We start from the raw sequence: 18,383 nt of genomic DNA, 5'->3' as shown, positions 1-18,383 counted from the left end.
TTAAGGGACACAGCTGCATGCAAATTCAACTAACCTCCAACAGGGCCTCTTTGTTCCGCTCAGCCATCTCGCAAGTTTCCTTCCGTCCCAACAAATAATTCTGTATCACGCAAAAAAAAATAAAAAATATTTGCAGCCATTGAAACATAATGTACATGTTTACTTTTTTTTTTTTTTTGGGTGGTGGGCTAAGTGAATCAGGGCTCGATTGTTCAAACCAAGAAAATACATTTTAACCACTGGTTAAGATTTAACCGACCGTTAATTTTTATGGCACATCTATCTTGTTCAGAACTGTAAACTTTAACTGACAGGATAAGAACTTAACCGGTGGTTAGGGGTGAACCAGGAGTCAAATGCATGGGGCCCAGGTGGGTTTACCTGTGGGTTCTTGAATAGCGCATACTTCTCAATGCGTTCAGTGAACATGAGGCGGTTCTGGCTGTCTCTGGTCCAGTTCAGCAGGTTCTCCACGAGGTTCTCATGATCCTCAAAGATGCGTTCTGTAAAGTGTTTCCAACATACAAATAAAGGAATTTAATTTTTTCCCAAAAATGACTTTTGTGCTCGGATGAATAGAAAAATATTTTCTACATTCAAAACGCATCAATCAAACGTAAGGAATTAATCGCAATAAACATCATTATGAGAATATCCTAATTTCATTAAAACCACTTTTCAAACAGTAGAGAAAAAAATACAATAAAACCGCTCAACTCATTATTGGTTGTCCCACTAATGTGAATTGAATTGGTGTTTTTTAGTATTTTGTGCAAGTTCAATTAGTTTTCCTCTGCTGACACAAAAACAACATACATTTCTATGCTTGCAAATGCGGTATCAAAATAATTACACGGCTTCATTTCCTGCAGGGGAAGTATGGAGAGGTCAATGTGACAGGAAGTGAATGGCTCGCTCGCCAAAGGACACACAGCAGGGTTTCTGAGTGCGTGTGAAAGAATATGCCTCTTCGTCACTCGCTAATTTCATTCATTAAAAATCACCAGTTAACCTGCAGTCAGCCTTCATGCTCAAGCCACTTTTCACGTTTGTATCTTCCACAAAAGTGCATTTTTACCTAATCCCCTCTTCTCAATACAACAGCGCTGAATGGCTCGTCGAGCCCTCAAGATGTGGGTTACATCACATGCATCACCACACAGGACCTACATAAGGATGCGTGGGCGTGCACACCCGTGTATGTGTGTGTGTCAAAGTCTGTTAGTGGAGTCGAAGATGATAGTACAGTGCGTATATGTGTGCCCGGAAAACACACATCTCCCCCATCTAACCCTCCAGCAGTGTGTGTGTGTCTTTGTTGGTGCATATCTGAGTGCGTGCCGTCTTTGTACTACTCGGTGATGCTGCGTTAAAGCCCACTGGGACAACTTGCTACTGTAAGAGTGACAACGCTTCTCTGTATTTAACAAGACAAAAATGAATAGCTAATGCGACTAGGCATCCGTCAAATGTTTATGATACTGTGCATGTAGCGCAAAATGATGTCAAAAATATAAATCTATGCTAACAGGAGATTGTTTGCTGTCTTTCCAATCACATTAAATTACATAAACATTGTGTTGGCATCCGCAAAACTTGAACATCTAAATTAAACTGATGTGATTTGTTTAATTGGAAATGGTGGCCTGGGTGTTCATTATTACCCATTTGCAGTTCATTAATGGTTTCCACCAACGACCAGTCTGGACTGTAACCACAGTGGGACTTCTCCAGTAAACTGTCCAGCACCTGAAGCACAGGACAAGCACCACTCATTATGCTCATATTACAAATATTACAATTCCAGGATAAAAATAAACCCCGAAAACGACATCACTTACTATTGTAGAAGAGGACAAAATATTCACATGAAGCCGATATTGTACCTGTCTGACTGTTTGCCTCTCGTCCACCATCATGGTCTTTGAGCTCTCGTCCGACAAATGAACACGAATCACCAACTGTGAAGATGAACATCAGCCATCAATACTGTTATGATTTCTTTAGAAAAAAGAAATGTGATTTGCTAACTATCAAATGTGAATGCATTTTAACACAACACCAACGGGAGAATTTGTTTGCTGAGGTTTCAAAGCAGGAACAACACACTGTCCGTCCAATTTAACACATAGAGGGTAGCAATAGTTCATTCTGTGATTTTGTGTGTGATTGTGTGTGTGCGTGTGTGTGTGTGTGTGTGTGTATAGCAAATCCAGGCAGTTAATCCAGCCTCGCTCTTCCTCTCTCTTTGGGATTGGGATTTCAATCGCAATGGTCATTATGCTGAGTGTTGCATGTGTGTGTATTGTGTGTGTGTGTGTGTGTGTGTGTGTATACACATGACCCCAGCTGTTATCAACCAGGTCTTTTCATTGTGGAGTATCACTGACCTGACCCACATAGCCTGGAGGGCTGGACACGTGCCAGAAACAAACACACACGCACACATGCACATACACACACGGTGGTCCAACTGGTAGTTGTAGATTATTGAAGTAGATACAAGTAGTACCACTCAATTTCATCTCGTTATCAACTATGTCGAAGTGAGTTGAGAGTTTCATTTGCGACAAATGTGGTGCTCTTCTACATTTTAGGCATTTAAAACTAATTCAAGAGTAGTTGTCAATTATTCAAACATGTAAACTATTGGTGGCTGGCCTTGTTTTTTTTTTCTTATCAGCAAGACCAATGGGACCGAAAAGAATTTGAACTAAAGAACAAAACTGCTTAAATTTGATGAATATGTTAAACATTGAAAAAACTTAAAGGCTTCAACATGCAGGCAAAATGTTTCAAACTTTCTCCATTGTTACTGACAGTGGAAGAGAATACTGTATTGTTCTTAAAGGCAGAATATTAGAATAAAAATTCATTGCATTGTGTAAATAATGTCGTGAACAGTAAGTGCAAAGGACCTCCTCACCTTTTTCACTTGAGCCTCTTTTATCTTCTCCAGGGCGACTCTGATGCTATCCGCCTTCAGCTTGGCAGCTTGCTCCTCCTGCATGCACACGCACACACACACTCACGGTCAGTTGCTGTCAACAAATGACTTTATTGCACACCTAAATATCTACAATTAGCTGAACTTTACCTTACTCTTCCAGCAGGAATTCATGGCTTTTGTCAGTTTTCGCTCAACGATTCTGTGTCTGTTCGTATCCAATATTGCTGGAGGATTGAAAAACACACTTCCAGAATTGTGCACGCCAGTTGTTCCAGTGTACTTCAAAGAGGTCGCAACATATCCACTCTCGTCACACACATTTGTCAAACACAGACGCGAAGCACAAGTCACAATTGCTCCGTGAGATAAAAGAAGTTGACATGGCATCATCATTATTATCCTCTATCTCATAAAGGCACTATTGGCGATTATGCGACGCGCGAGTCCTCCTGGTCAAGAACTCAAAGCTGCAAAAGCAGTTACCCAAAATGACGATATCAGCGCTCATATACGAATAAAAAACAAATAACGTCGCTTTGATCCACGGAGGTTAAAAAAAATAAACGGTCAACTCATAAAGCCGCTTGGTATGAAACAGAGGATGACAACAAGTGAAAGGGAAAACTAAATCAAAACACGTACCCTCGATCAAGTTGTAGGCGATCGGTCAACTAAATCCGCCTCGCGGACAAGCTAATAGAAGCGTGAGAGGAGATCGAACAACGGCTGGCTAGGGATCTGGCTCAGGGATGGAAAACAAAACTACCTTCTCTCGTCACACTTCTCTTCCGGACTAAGGAGAAGGGGCAACGTGCGCAGGGATGACGGTTGGTGGAGGAGGAGGAGGCGGGGCAACGGCCACGCTGCCATCCTCGGTTGCAAAGTTTATGGGATGCGCTAAAAATTTGGAATATTTCTGCGGCACTTTCATTTTAATAGTTCACACGGAGGAAATGTCATGTTAAACGTTTTGAAATAAGGGCAGTCGGACGCTCCTTGTAACTTGGGAAGATCCGAGTTGCAAGGGTGGATAAATAACCCCCGGCTGTTTTCCCAAAAACAATGACTAGGAATTGTATCAGTGACATCCCTGCTAACGGAATAATTCCAATGCGGATGCGATAACGAAACCTTTTGGGATGTTTAAAATACACAACTGCAGGGTATTTTAAATTCGAATAGGCTGCAAGCATATACAGTGATCCCTCCCTACTTCGCGTTTCGTTTATCGCAGTTTACTGTAGATTACTGTACTGTTAGCGCAGTGTCGATTAAAGTGCATTCTTCCGATTATAGCAGGCCTACTGTTACGCTCAAAGCCAAATAATAACAAATTTAATAAAAAAATCCATGTAATTGAACAATTGTTCTTTTTTACTGCGAGCATGCCATGCACATCTTTTTCTTTCTTTGGATATGCACTTGACCTATATTAGTAAGTCACTTAAATTAGACACACTTTACTGCGCTTAAGTCACAAGATCCAGTGGTGCTTTTGAGGCGCAATTTGCAGAGCTGCATCACTAGTGGACCAGCATTTGTGTGTGCGTCGGTAATTCTGAAGTAATACTGACACAGAACGGTACTATATCAGATACAACCCGCAAATGAGTGCAGATAACACTTTAATCGGCACTGCGTGGATAAAACAGTTCTTAGTCGACCCAGCACTCAAAGTATAAAAGTACAAGCCAACACTGATTCATAAACTTCTCGTCAGGGGGAGAAACCCTAAAGCAGGTTATTTTGGCTCACTAAAGTCAGTTGCAGCTCATCTATGGTAAATATTCTAAAAAGTCAAACATTATTCTGACAACATTCACTTAATTTGAAGCCACTAGGCTCAGACAGATGTCTGGTGCCAGAATTACATAGGTTCTTAAAAATAAATAAATCAGGATTCCTCAATGCTAGGGAAGTCCATAGCTTACTTGGATCAGCAAGGCCAAAGTGATTATATGAAGTAAACCACAAGACGGAGATAAGTTGAGGATATACCATGGTAGAGGACTTGACGGCCAAGTCTCAAAGGCGACGCCTGATGCCAGCCAACTGCTGTGTGCATGCACGTGTTTTCCCTATGATGGTCCTCACAACCACTTCCCTCGACTGGAAAGAGGATTATCTGAGCCTCCATGCACTCGGCCAACACACACACAAAGATGAGGAAAAAAAAACTTAACCTTCACCATTAAGATGCATGCAGCTTAGCTCGAGACCAGACGTTTAGCCTCTAAACGATGCCAGAGTTATATCTATTTTATCAAGAGAAAATATATGACCGATGGCACTATGACAGGACAGCTAATGGGAGCAAATCAGGTCTCCTGGATCACAACAACTCGATCTGCTTTGAATAAAAACAATTGGCAGCTTGTTCTTTTGAACCGTATTGATCTGTGTTTGCAAGCTCACTGTTGTTCATCAACTGAGCTCCATGAGTTCAACTGGCTGACTCCCAAATAAACATTACTGCTTCGCAGCTCACTCAAGCTCATGTTTTTCCCCTCACAAACGCCACCAAAACAATTATTTATTTTCTAGACTGACTTTTCCTTTTGTAATGTCAACTGCAGGGTCAGCTTCAAATAAAAGCAAAGTAAGGCACTGGTGGGTCGGCCATCTCATTGATTTGTTTAAAAGTGTTAATGTTGTGACCCTACGAGATCCTCAAGGGTTGTGTCCTTTTTAAATTAAGGTCACACCTGGAGGCTGGAGTGTGTTTTTCAAATCCTCAAGATGTCTTTCTCAAGGTGAGTTTAAAATCTTCAGGTTATTTTTTTTTTTCAAGCAAACTTTCTCAGATTAGGATGCCGCATGACTTGAAGAGGATGGCAGACACAGAATCGGTGACAGTCACTTACCTGGCCTTATTGATGATGAAAAACACTTTTACATTTTACTGTAGTATTTGAAGCTTCCTTAACTTTTTAAGGTATTATTATTAGTAGTTGCTGATAACTTAAGGTTAAGAAAAAAAGATGCTGTGAGCTGAATGGACACTTTAAACCAATGCCATGATCAGACAGAGTCCATGATCTCATCTTTGAAATCTTGCAGAAAAGTTCAATAGAGTGGTAGCTCTGAAGTTAAAAAGAAAACTCAATTTTTTTGGTACTACACATTTGTGCATTGCGCACAATATTTGAGATTGAACCACTGTCTCGTGGCTACACATAAATGTTATTAACACCATATCTTTTTGATGAGACATCAGCCCCAACACGTTGATATCTAATGGTGTTTGAGCTTTAGCATGTAGCATTTATTGTGGTAGCATTGAAATCATAGCAGAGGGAAGAAACATGCAAACTGGCACTGACTGGTAGTAAAATTAAAACTGAAAGTTGCAGGCGAAAAAAAAATAAAGGAAAAAAAAAGGCCAGGGTAGACAAGATAAGGAGAGGGTGAACATGCAGTGAGGAAAGTGGGGGTCACCTTGGTCAGCAGGTGTGAAGGTTTCCCTGCTATGTTTCTCAGAATCAGAGAAGTTTCTCTGTCCAGATAGGAGTGCTTGAAAGAGAGAGAGAGACAAGACAGAATCCTGGTGAATGAATGTTGTGTCTGGCTTTAGCAGAAAGCTGTGGGGTGAAGCGGCAGACAACGGCAAAAGCAAGGAAACCTGTGGGGGGGGGAAAACACTACAAATACAACTATTATAATAACAGGCTGCCGGAAACCACATTAAAAATTGTAAAAGTGAGTTGACCGGCATAATCAATTTCAGCTTCAACAGTAAACATAAATTGGTTTATGTAGGAAAACAATGAGCAATTTTTGTGTATTTTCTGACAATACATTTTCATCATTTATATTTGTGCATTTACGTACTGCACTGTCAATTTATAATGTCGGGTTTTTGAAAGACAAGGATAAAAATCAAAACGTTTTTTATTTTACAATAATCATTAGTTGCAGCCCCGCTTATGACAAAGAGAGGTCTAAAACTAAAAGTAATAATAATAAATGTAAATGCATCGTATACATATTACAACGACACATTTTCTATATTTGATCTGCTTCATCTTTCTAAATCTTATGTGCTTCATCTCTAGAAATCATTTTATTGAGAGCATTAGCATAGTCGACTAATATTTAGGTCATACAAATGCACACACGATTACGCGCGTGTGTGTGTGTGTGTGTGTGATTTCTGCCTCAAGGTTACGTTACACACAGGGATTAAACTTTAAACGTCTGTGTACAATTCATGCACAGTCATGAACCATGAGCGTTTTATTCAGAAAGATAAATTGAATAGACACCAATGATGGTGATGTATGATATTGTGACTGTATATTTGTCTATTATCTACTAGACAACCCCAATATCTCAGGAAGCAGGTTGTCTCATTAAAAATGTTCATTTGAGTCCAGATTGATTTCAATCCTTGCGCTTCCTGGATATTGGGTCTTAAACTGCGTGTATGATTTTAGCCGATATGTCAAATATAATCTCGGGCTCAGTTGCTTGAGTGTCAACTCGCTTGGTAAAGCGACTGTACCTCCGTGCTGTGGCTAGTGCCGTTGGGTGGATGTATGGCTGAAGGATGGCCGTCAGAGTTGCTGGCATGGGGAACGCTGTCCAGGGAATCCATCGAGGAGGCCGAGTTGACAGATGTTCCTGAGGCTGACGTGATGGAGGACCGTGAAGAGTGGATGACAGATCGCACCTACAAGAGAATTCATCTGGATCATTACTAGGAAATAATCCATTGTTGAGAATTCTGATCATTGTGTGGAACTAGATCTTTTTTTTTTTTTTAATCCGCCACGTGTAATTGAAGAAGGAAACTCTTAATGGATAAATAAAATTGAGCCTCTCATAACTTTGAACTTTCTCTAAAGAAAAAGAAAAAAAATTATGATTACGCAACAGGAAATATAACTATATTTTGTGTGAACCGTTCGAGCATTAATATATCCTTTTGAACAGTACAGCACAGTGAAGCAGGACTGAAATCACAAGTCAAGTTTACCTCATGCTCACTGACTGTGCCGACCGATCCCGTGCGCCGATGCTGCCGCTGACCGGATGCTGGGCGCCGCACCGAGGCCGACGTGGAAGTCGAGCCAAGCGAATGGGAAGAGCTTTGACGGGCAGCTTCATCCATGCTCATTGATGCCTGATGGGAAGGCAGAGATGATAAACAATCTTGACGTGTCACCAGAGGCATCTCAGTCAGCATGACTTACTGGATTTTAGAATCAAGTGGACAAATAAATTAATGAGTTTGGCCTTGTGACTAACACCAATGATAAATATTCTCGTCTTTCTGAGTGGTAGCCATCTGTAAAACCCTGTTTAGATGCAGACATGGAAAGGCGGGCGCTTGGAGAGCGCTGAAGTGTTCCTTGCATGAAAGAGGGAAACTAGTACTGAGCAGCAGAGTTTCACGGAATGCAGTATACAAGGTCTTCTGACTGATGTCCCACTTAAGGTAAACATCGAGCCACCTTGTGATCATGAATTGTTTACAGGATTTTTTATGGCACATTTACATTCCTGTCGAACACAAATAGATTCGACTGGGTTTGGCATTTCAAGCTGCATATGCTAGATGAGATGTGATTCTTAAGTTAAAATGGAAAAGTGAACAGCACGTTCAAAACATTCTTGGTTAATGAAGTCAGGAGATCTTGCACCATCAACATACCTTCTCAAGCTGGGCAGTTATATCATCCAGGCTAAAGTTAGACGCCAGGGCCGGCCTCGTTTGTTGCTCAGGGGCAACCCTGATAGTGCCGGCAGGGGAGGCCCTGGTGCTGCTGCTGCTACTGCTCGCCCCACTGCTGCCACCGCCGCCACTGACGTTGTTACTTCCACCACCGTCGCCGCTTCCCCCCGATTGCTGCCTGCTACTGCGGCCTGCCGGGGGCTTCTGACGGACCTGGACAAATAAAAAAGTTGAATTATATTTTCCCAAATTGTGACCGGGGTTTATTTAGAATTTAGCTAGGTTCAAAATATTAGCAACCTTGGTATCGGTGAGTCCTAGACGCGCCATGTTGCTGTTCTGTTTGGGGTTGACCGTGCTGAGCTCCTGTTCAATGGAGCTGAGGTCTGCCATGAGAGCCTCCAGGTCGACATTTTCTCCCTGATTCAAGGCCTCTGCAACCACATAGAATAGCACCTGGGTTAGATATCTCACAAAGGACTCAAATGAGCATCTTCACTCATGTCTGGCTGTCTGACCGTTGATGTTGTAGATGGAGAATCTGTAGGAGAAGTTGGCCATGTTCGTCTCCTGCCTAAGGGGTGCCTTACGCTGAGGACGGCCATCATCCAAGCTCTGGTGGTCCAAAAATGCCAAGAAGTGAGTGTCAAAGGAAATAGAGGCCTGTTTAGTTCAGTACGTGTACCTGCGTGAGTTTGTCCAGTTCTCCCAGCCAGGCTCCAAACATCTTATCCAGATCCTGATCCTCCTTATCGCTATCTTCCTCTTCCTCCCCTTCTCTGACCTCCACTTCCTCGTCGGACAGCTGGTCCATCTGAGATAGAAGAAAAGAGAAACATGCGTCATCTGTGAACTTGAAAAGTGGACAATGACCGTTTTGCCTTGCAATTAAAGAACATCTACTTGACTTCAAGGCAATAAAATACATGACAATAACATTTGACAGAATAATATTATGCAATGGGTGATTTAAAGAAAAGTTGTTGATTAAAATTGTTTTGGCATGAGCAATGACCAGCATACACTTTGCAGACTCCAGAGTCGACAACTATTTTCATAACGCTGCAGCTTGGGTTCTAACCAGAACAAAGAGATCAGAAAAGAACATTCTACTCTCATATATCTAAAAAAAATAATTCAATGGGAAAAAAATAAAATCACAAATCATAGTGATAAAAACTTCTGGGAACAATAACAAAAAAAGGATTTAGTGAGCGACAGGAGCAAAACCAGTAGACGGATGGCGCTATCTAGTGGTTGTAAGCATGTACTATTCACACTTTGTTTTCATCTTCTCTCCTATATTTCTGTAGTAGTAACTTAATTAATGGATATGTATCCGATTAACATTTATCGTATTGAAGAAAAGCAGTCATTTAAGAAGTAATTTAAGCCTATGCATGATCTCTCTCACTAAATGTTGCCACCTGATCTCAACCCAAACAGTCACTGACCCCAGCACAAAAAGCTATTTCTGGGCTACCGCTTTGTCGTCGCCCCTTTCTGCAGGGGGACGCATGGAGCCAACCTACACATGAGATTAGAGAGCAGGATCGCACTTGAGCCACAAACAAATACATGGAAGAACACGCACACAGGGGCGAGGAGGTGCGGTGCTACAATTAGATCCTTGTGGATTGGCTGCTCTGTCATTTTCAAGGCCTGAGCACAGGGCCGCTCTGTATGAGCGCGTGCGACGACAGGAACTCTCCCAGCTGCAGTCTTGTACGACAATTTGCACAACGACGCCCATTCAAGGCAAAGGAAAAGCTGACACTGTCCAAACGCAAAGACGATCGCAACTTCTCACCTGGATTTCCGTTTGGGTCAATATTAAATATTAAGAAAAACAATGTTCTGTCACTAGACTTCACTAAAATAAAATTATCGATAAAAAATTATATGTATAAAAAAAGCAGATTAAGTTGAACTGGATAATTTATTGAGGCACGCTGATGATCGGTCATCCACGGCAAATTCGTGTGTCGTCAAAATTGGGAGTAACTACAAAACAAGTAAAGATGGAGTTTGCTTATTGATGATTTAAAGTTGCAATGTCATACTGCTCTTTTCATCTCACACTCTCTTATTTTAGCACAGTGGGGGGGAAAAAAAACAAGTTGTTCAAAGAGTCTGGCAGTTTACAATTTAAGACGTGCAATAAACCACTCTTGCACATTTCTGTTTGGTGCAAGGTATCATGACATCATAGCTACGTGCAAGACGGCCCAGTCGGGGGCTCACTCCTTGTCTGTTGCTTAAATTAACTCATATTAAAATGTATATACAGTACAACAAATCAAACCTGAAAGAGACAAACCAGAGGACGTCAGATAGCTAAGCACTGTTTAGCTGCACATTCTTGACTCGAGAGCAAGACAAAAACACAAGTACATTTTCTGTCAAACAGAGCTGAGACAGCAAGTCGTCGTATACGCGTGTGTGTGTGTGTGTGTGTGTGTGTGTGTGTGTGCGTGCGTGTGCGTGTGTGTGCACGCACACTTGCCCAAAGTAAACAGTAATTACTTTTCTACAGAAGCCACACTGCTTCTGTCTGACAAACTGAAACCATGCAATCATCCTCCCTCCGTTCTTTCCATAATCCCAGTTTTTTTTTATTTTATTTTTTTTATCCAGAACAGTTCCACTAAACGTGTTTCATAATGTTTTAAAAGAGTTATGTTTTCAGATTATTTACTGACTGCTCCGATACTGGGAAAACTGCCACGTCGATGTTCTTTCTCCCGAGCCATGACGTGTTGAAAACAAAACAACAAAGAAAGGCTGGCTGGGTGATACGACAATGGCAGTATAAATACTTTAGAAGCGGGGGGGGGGAAAAGCAGTCTAAAACAAACTAGCCAGGATTCTTTTAAGGACACGAGGGGTTAAAAAGTCCTGAACCTGGCACGCTTTCAACACTTGACACTGTAACAGGCAGGAAGTGTCTCTCACCTCCAAGCTGTGATCTTTGACATTTCACACAGAGTTAAATACGGACTTTGACAGCAGCTGTTAAGTAGCATAAGGAAACTGACAAATGCTCATACAATGTTACAGGATATATTTTTAGGCCAGATAGAAGGCGGGACTCAAACATCTGTAGACACGTGCATCTGGTCCAGGCGACAGCAGCCCGACCCGGCCAGACGGTGCCACAACTAAACCCGAAAGGCTTTTAAAGTTCTCGCCGTGATCTGTTCCCACCGCTCTATAGCAGGCGTGTCATGTTTTTAGGTTTGCTGGTTGGATTTTCGGAGAGGGGCCATGAGACAAATTATATAGAGAATAATCAAGGGAATTCTATTTTCATTAATAAGAGTAATTATTTGTGTATATTAAAGGCTTACAAATGTAATACGCTGTCAATAAACATGTGATGCAATGGCTTTTTCAGATAAGAGACTGTCCAAAATGTCTGCATCAAACAGAAAAAAAAACCCCAAATGATCTGCCTGTGACTTTCAAAATAAATGGGGGATTCTTTGGAGATTATTTTCACAACTGTGTCAGCTTTCACATAGCCACATGGCATCAGATATATAAAATACTTGTTGGTTACACTGCCCGTAAATGCTCTGATACCACCTCGGAAAGTGCCAAAAGGCTTGTTGCCATTGCTTGAAGTTAGCTTTCACACAAAAGAGCCACGCCAGCTCTGATACGAAGTCCGACTGGCTCCGATACACAGTACATGTCACGCTGAGACGTGATTAGCTTTGTAAATACATTTAAGAAGGAACTCTCAAAAAACAAACAATAAAACTGAAAAACAAAATTAGATAGTTTTGTACATATTTGAAAAGGAGCAGAAAGAAGTAAAACGTATTTACTCTCACTCCTTCCTGTCACCCTCTTCAATTAGTATGATAGTAATATGGTAATAGTAATAATCATAAGATCATAATAATTGTTGCCGCCAAGCGTCTTTGCAGTGTGAAGGAAGACTGCACACAGGCTGGTCTGGTCCCGAAAGGCCGGATGATCATGGTGCTGTGATTTGAACGGACCTGGACCAGAGAAAACGAAGGAAGCGCCGCAGCAGAGGAAGTAAAAGCATGTGGATCCACCAACAATGATCTCACTCCCCTTGAGACTGAACATGGGAGGATGACATCATTTCCTCTTCCTCCCTCGCCCTGCTTCTTACTCAATGCGAAGAGGGGTGATAAATCCAGAGGGAGGCAAGGAGAGACGAACTGACCCGTCACTTCCGCATACTCCTCTAGCCAAAAATCGATGCATGGAGCATTTTGCTCTCATTAGCATTCTGATTGCTCAGCAAGTCTTTGCTCAATCACACACGCTGGTGCACTTAACAAGACGCTAGCGTGGAGGTTTGTATTTGTGCCGTGTTTGTTGCCCAAACTACCCCCTATTGTGTTTGTGAGACTGATCTCAGCTGCTCCCAGGGGAGCTGAGCTGCTGTGTAACATGAAACATGTGCCAATTTTGGCCTTCTATTTCGGCTGCGGCAGAAACAGAAAGGCGACAGTGAGGCCATTAAAAAAATGGGCCGGCCAACAAAGTGTTGACTCCACAATGCTTTCTCCTTGTGTGGCCTTTGTTAGCATCGTTAAATACAGTTGGCAGAAACCACATACACTAATTAAATATGCATGTCGGTGGGCAACGTATCCCACCATGCGTCCTCTTGAATTTTTCTCATGCATTCCATGCACAATTGGATAAACGCAAAAGACAGCATGTCACGCACAACACGCTGTTGTTATTTAAAAATATCTGGGAGGGTTCGGCACGATTGCTTTCCAATTTGTTCATTTGGAAAAGACGGAAAATGATTGATGATGTCGAGGTGATCTCAGCATCAGGTTTTAAATCAGCCTTCCAGTCTCGCTAACTTTGGGTTTAAAGTATTGCGTCACAGCACCGAGGTCACCAACTGTAATATTTGTATTTATTTCAGGGGCTTTATATTGGTTTTGTCCAAGGGACCACCATTATAACCAAGAAGCAACTCAGGGACCACTGCTTTGGCAAAATATTATTTTAGAGACCTACACAGGCTATTTATTTGCATCTGTATGTCTCTTTTGGGAATCTTAGCTACATTTGACATGATATGGATGGGTAAATGATTCACACTCTTAGTTGGAAAATAAATCAAGTCTAAATAATAAATCCACTTCATTTTTTAAAACGTTACAATTACTTTCCATTTCCAACTCCGTGGACCACCTGCAACACCGCCGTGGACCACTCGAGGGCCACGGACCACCGGTTGCCAATCCCTGATTTATTTTAACAATACCTTTTTACCCAACATTCTACTTGTTCTACAAAGTATTGTGTTGTTTAAGGGGCATGATAAATTTGGGTGTCATCCACATAAAAATTAAATTAGGAGCTATGTTTTCGGAGAATCGCCACAGCCGTTTTGCTTTAATTGCAGCTTTCAAATCATTTGAACAGCGACATGGGCAGAAAATCAACAATAGGCAGTATGCAAGAGGCTATTTCTAGCCTGATTTCTAATGACCACGACCAGTCATGAGAGGTGAGGCCCAACGCCTACATCTATGATAACGATTAAATCCTGGGAGCGACTGAAAGAAAACACTCCCTCCATTCAATATTCTGGAGCCGCCAAGTCTGCTGGTTGTGGTGATCAAGTTGACCTTCGCTAGGACAATTTGAGTTTTGAAACATTTTGTCTAGTTTGCTGGATGCCTGCATCCGTACTATTAGACCTCATTGAGTAACTCTTTGAACATACAGATGCAGATGGCATGGTAACCGTAATATTCAAGACACAAATGAGTTTGCTCCGCATTTTAGCGCTCAAATGTGCGTCAGAGTGTGCTTGCAAATGCTATAATTAGGCGGTTTTAAGGCCAAGAAGGACCAAAATACTATATAGTACAGGGAACCTTGTACTTCCTGACTTTCATTGTAATTGTGACCTTTTGTTGGCTGTGGAAGCTACACGATTTGGTCTACTTGGAAGAACGGTTGAAGGAAATGTCAATGGCTAGTTCCAACATATAAAGCCAAAAAAATGAATGGACTACACCCAACAAATAGAGTGATGCATGACTCTCTTCATATAAAATGAAGAACCACGCAAGCACAGCCTCCAACCTCAAACAAGCACCCTGCGTACGTACATGGTGTATTTTTAAGCATATTGGGAGTACACCGACACACCAAATTGAGGCGTGTATTACGTTTTCAGCTCCGAAGTGATTTGTCCGCAACATTTTCAAACTGCAAATAGAACGTTTCAAGAGCACTTATGGGAGTGGATCTGCCAATATCCCGAGAAACAAACGAGTGCTTCTCTTTAAATTAGCACAGCAGGCTCCGATCATCTGACAGGCTACTTACAATGTGGGAAGTCGGGGGGGGGGGGGGGGGACTTTCACAGACACTTCTGAAACACAAAGCTTGGAGTCTCCATCATGCTTCCGTCAGCTGATGGGTCAAATGATTTCTTTTCATGCGCTCATACCACAGTCCTTGGCGCTTTACATACTGCATTAAATCAATGTTCATGTCGGTTGCTTTTTGCATAATCTATTCTGTACCCGGAGGGAAAGTGAAGGGAGTTTAATACCGGCTGACGCTCACATGGTAGAGATGAGAGAGGCAAGGCAGCTTTTTTTTTTTTTTTTAAGAGCACATTTCCTACAGTGTGCCTCATATTGTAATTAAAAATACTGAATATAACAATTTCATTGGCACGTAATGGGGTGACGTAGGGCACTTGTTACCTTTTGTCTCTTGCAAGTCCAGCCTTTGCAACAGCACAGGTTGGACCAATCCCGTCACCCTGGAGACACACAGAAGGGAGGGATTATTAATATTGCGTGATCATATTTCTTTTGTAGGACACCGCAGCAGTCTGTGAAGTCTGCTGGCTGAAGGGCATTTCTTCTGACAGCTGGCTTTGGAATTTAATAGGCCAGTGCATAAATATTCATAAGGGGGAGAGAGAGGAAATAAAAAAGGAGCTACTAGGTTTTCCATTTAAGTGAAGTTATACGTTTTGCTCAACTCCTCTCAGCGAGCAGCTGTCTACACAGCAACTGTAAAGTCAGCAGGTGGCACTAGTGTGTGTCCGTGCGTGCATGTGTTTCCCTTCGAGCAGAGTGGATGTGAGTCACCTAAAAATAACCAACAACATTAAAGCCTCCATGTTGCGCTCCCCTCTTGATATAACGTCATTGTGCAAACAAAGCAAGGCGTGCCAGGCAAAAGTAAACGTTTGATATAAAAGTCACCGGATGGAGCAACTCCAATGGGCACTATGACCAAGGGTGGTATAATCGAGGGTCAGATAAGCAGAACTACGACAGCAAAGTCAACCACAATTTATCCCACTGGGTATCCTCCATTTTTTAAATTGACACAACAAATTAAAGTGGAAAAAGCCAGTCATTGATAGTGTATTTTTTTTTGCCTCGGTTTGGATTAGGCAGCATAAGCTCAGTGACGTGACTATTAGTGAGAATTAGTGCACACTTGAGTCATATTTAATTCGATTGGGCGTGGCATATCGATTTATCCTTTCAGAATTTTGCACTCGGATGACTTGTGTGATGTCACTCGAACTGCCGTGTTGTTTACATGGCAACTGTTAGCAGATTCTACTGGTGACTACATTGTAATGTGAGATTCTATTTGAGGTACGTCATTTGGAAATTAAAAAAAAAAACAGTTCAGTTAGAACATAATGGCAGCAATTTTTCTGCTGATTATACGACTACGTTTTCAACATTTCAAGACGTTTTCAAATGGTTTTCAAATTTCTGGCCTTTTAAAAATACTTTGGGCAACGTATGTACGGTGTAGCTAAAGTGCTCTATATAAGTCTGCAATTACTATTTAAGATTTTTTTTTTTATATATATAAGACCAACTTCAAAGGGTGGCATGCAGGAGCTTAGTCTCTCTGGGCTTCCTAAGGACTTACTGTAGGTGCCATGGCTCGCTGTGCACCTCCAAGGAGCCTTTTGAGCAAGGTAAACCTTCAAAAGCTTAGGGGGCACTTATTCGTATGCAACCAGTCATTTCCCTTCACTTCTAAAGGATGTGTCTATTTTTGGCCAATGTGAAATATGTGGATTCTCCCTCAAGGGACCAATAAAGTGCTCCTCTAAACTAAGAAATCCACCAGTGGCAAATGAGAGATGTTTCTTTGGCTGAGATCCAGGCCCACTTAACCCCCAAAGTTGTGTCGGTTTAAGGGTTTACATAACCTCCACGTGTGCAGGACACAAAGGCAGCTTGATATTTTGATTTTTTTTGGTAGATCCTTTTAACATACAAAAAGATGAGGGCAAGGAGGAAAACTCCTGTGACTGTATTTTCAATACAGAGATTCACACAGAGCTCCATCTGGATGATCTGGTTCCACTAATGAAGACAACAGAAGCATCTGACATTTCCTTCCGGACCAAACAGAATCTCTGTCAAGTTCCTACAAAACTTTACTTCGCCGTGGCCTCCCATAACTTGTACATCTGTTTTTTTTAAGGTCTACAACCAATGAAATTATTCAGCCTTGGCTGAAACAAGCTACCCGCGAGTTGCCTTCCAGAAAAGGCAGCGATGAGACAAATCCAGGCATCTGCCTCTAGCGTTAAGGCTTTGAAAACAACCATCTCGAATTCCATGTCACCAGTCTTCCTTCAGAGCTTCAATGGAATTCCCTCAGAAGTGGAAGGTGTATGTAGCATCTCCTACGTGACTAATTCTCTAAGCCCAAAGTCAAAAGCCTCGGGACTGGGCTGCAAGCCTTTCATGGGTTTCCAGGTCGTCATTTGCTGACTCAGCGGAGATCAGTAATGCTTCATTGAACCGTCACAATTAATTTGATCAAAATGTCATCCAGACAGACTCGGTCGTAAAATTGCTTCTGACCTTTTCCTACTTTCTTTACTTTTCTTCTTCTTTTTGGGAGGGAGGGGCGCACACAAACGGGGGGAAGAAAGTATGTTACATCAAACCTAAGTCAGCAACACAAACCGCTATAATACAACACAAAAATTTGCCTCAAATCATTATGTCGATCTCAGCAGCTTTCCACTGATTGAAAGTGAAAGTTTTTTATGCTTACAGACTCCAAGTTCACAAAACACAAGTCAATAAATGATATTTGATAACTGATTGTGCTACATGGGTTCCTTTTGGAATTGGTCTAGTTTCACTCTTAGCAATGTGCTCGTGACATCTTCACAACGCTTCCTAAAAAAATACATGAGTCACAGTTACAAGAAAGCATTTGCAAAAATTGGCTAATACTTCCACAAATCTGCTTATAGTTGCACATTTGCTCTTTTTTTGGGATGGTCAAATAGTTTTTTTTAACATAAACCTTTCAGGGCTCTTAGAAAACCGGTTAAACTTTAGAAAAACAGCGTTTGTTGCGAGTTGTCGTATCGTCAACTATCAACATCTTGCAATTATTTTGTTTTTGTTTGCCCTTTCATCTGGATGTGATTAGATGTGTTATTTTCAATGCTAAACAACTTCTTTGCTAAATTTGCCCGAGTGTATGTACTGCTGAAGGGGAAAGCCGAAAATCTGTGCTTTTGATTTGCGTCACACAGCCGAAAATTTATTTCTTGATGGCTTCTGAGTTGCTGCTGAAGAGCAAGCGATATGAAACCACAAAATGTTTTCACACATAGCAAATGCCTTCGGGAAACTCAATAAGTGGTGACAGTTTCCCCAATAAAGAATTATTAATGTCTTCCAGGTCCCAAATTTTGTCGGTTCAAATAGGCTATCT

At 41.6% G+C, this 18,383-nt stretch overlaps 1 protein-coding gene across 2 annotated transcripts in view; it reads right to left on the bottom strand.

Moving 5' to 3' along the window:
- Window positions 1-18,383, bottom strand: part of raph1a (Ras association (RalGDS/AF-6) and pleckstrin homology domains 1a) — a 30,190-nt gene that overhangs the window by 5,075 nt on the left and 6,732 nt on the right. Inside the window, exons 2-14 of one of the 2 annotated variants that reach the window (XM_061287161.1) lie at window positions 15,362-15,420; window positions 9,313-9,441; window positions 9,146-9,242; window positions 8,928-9,061; window positions 8,607-8,840; window positions 7,929-8,075; window positions 7,455-7,622; window positions 6,389-6,463; window positions 2,927-3,004; window positions 1,887-1,961; window positions 1,665-1,749; window positions 382-503; window positions 35-100 (exon numbers count right to left, since the gene is read on the bottom strand). In XM_061287161.1, the coding sequence (XP_061143145.1) occupies window positions 35-100; window positions 382-503; window positions 1,665-1,749; window positions 1,887-1,961; window positions 2,927-3,004; window positions 6,389-6,463; window positions 7,455-7,622; window positions 7,929-8,075; window positions 8,607-8,840; window positions 8,928-9,061; window positions 9,146-9,242; window positions 9,313-9,441 (1,410 nt within the window). In that variant the 5' untranslated portion in view covers window positions 15,362-15,420. The remainder of the gene's footprint in view (window positions 1-34; window positions 101-381; window positions 504-1,664; window positions 1,750-1,886; window positions 1,962-2,926; window positions 3,005-6,388; window positions 6,464-7,454; window positions 7,623-7,928; window positions 8,076-8,606; window positions 8,841-8,927; window positions 9,062-9,145; window positions 9,243-9,312; window positions 9,442-15,361; window positions 15,421-18,383) is intronic. The other variant, XM_061287162.1, reaches the window with a different exon arrangement.

Source organism: Syngnathus typhle, linkage group LG9 (genome assembly GCF_033458585.1).
Source record: "Syngnathus typhle isolate RoL2023-S1 ecotype Sweden linkage group LG9, RoL_Styp_1.0, whole genome shotgun sequence".
Taxonomy (NCBI): Eukaryota; Metazoa; Chordata; class Actinopteri; order Syngnathiformes; family Syngnathidae; genus Syngnathus; species Syngnathus typhle.
The sequence above is the reverse complement of the archived record's forward strand: the minus strand, read 5'-3'. Positions and strand labels throughout refer to the sequence as shown.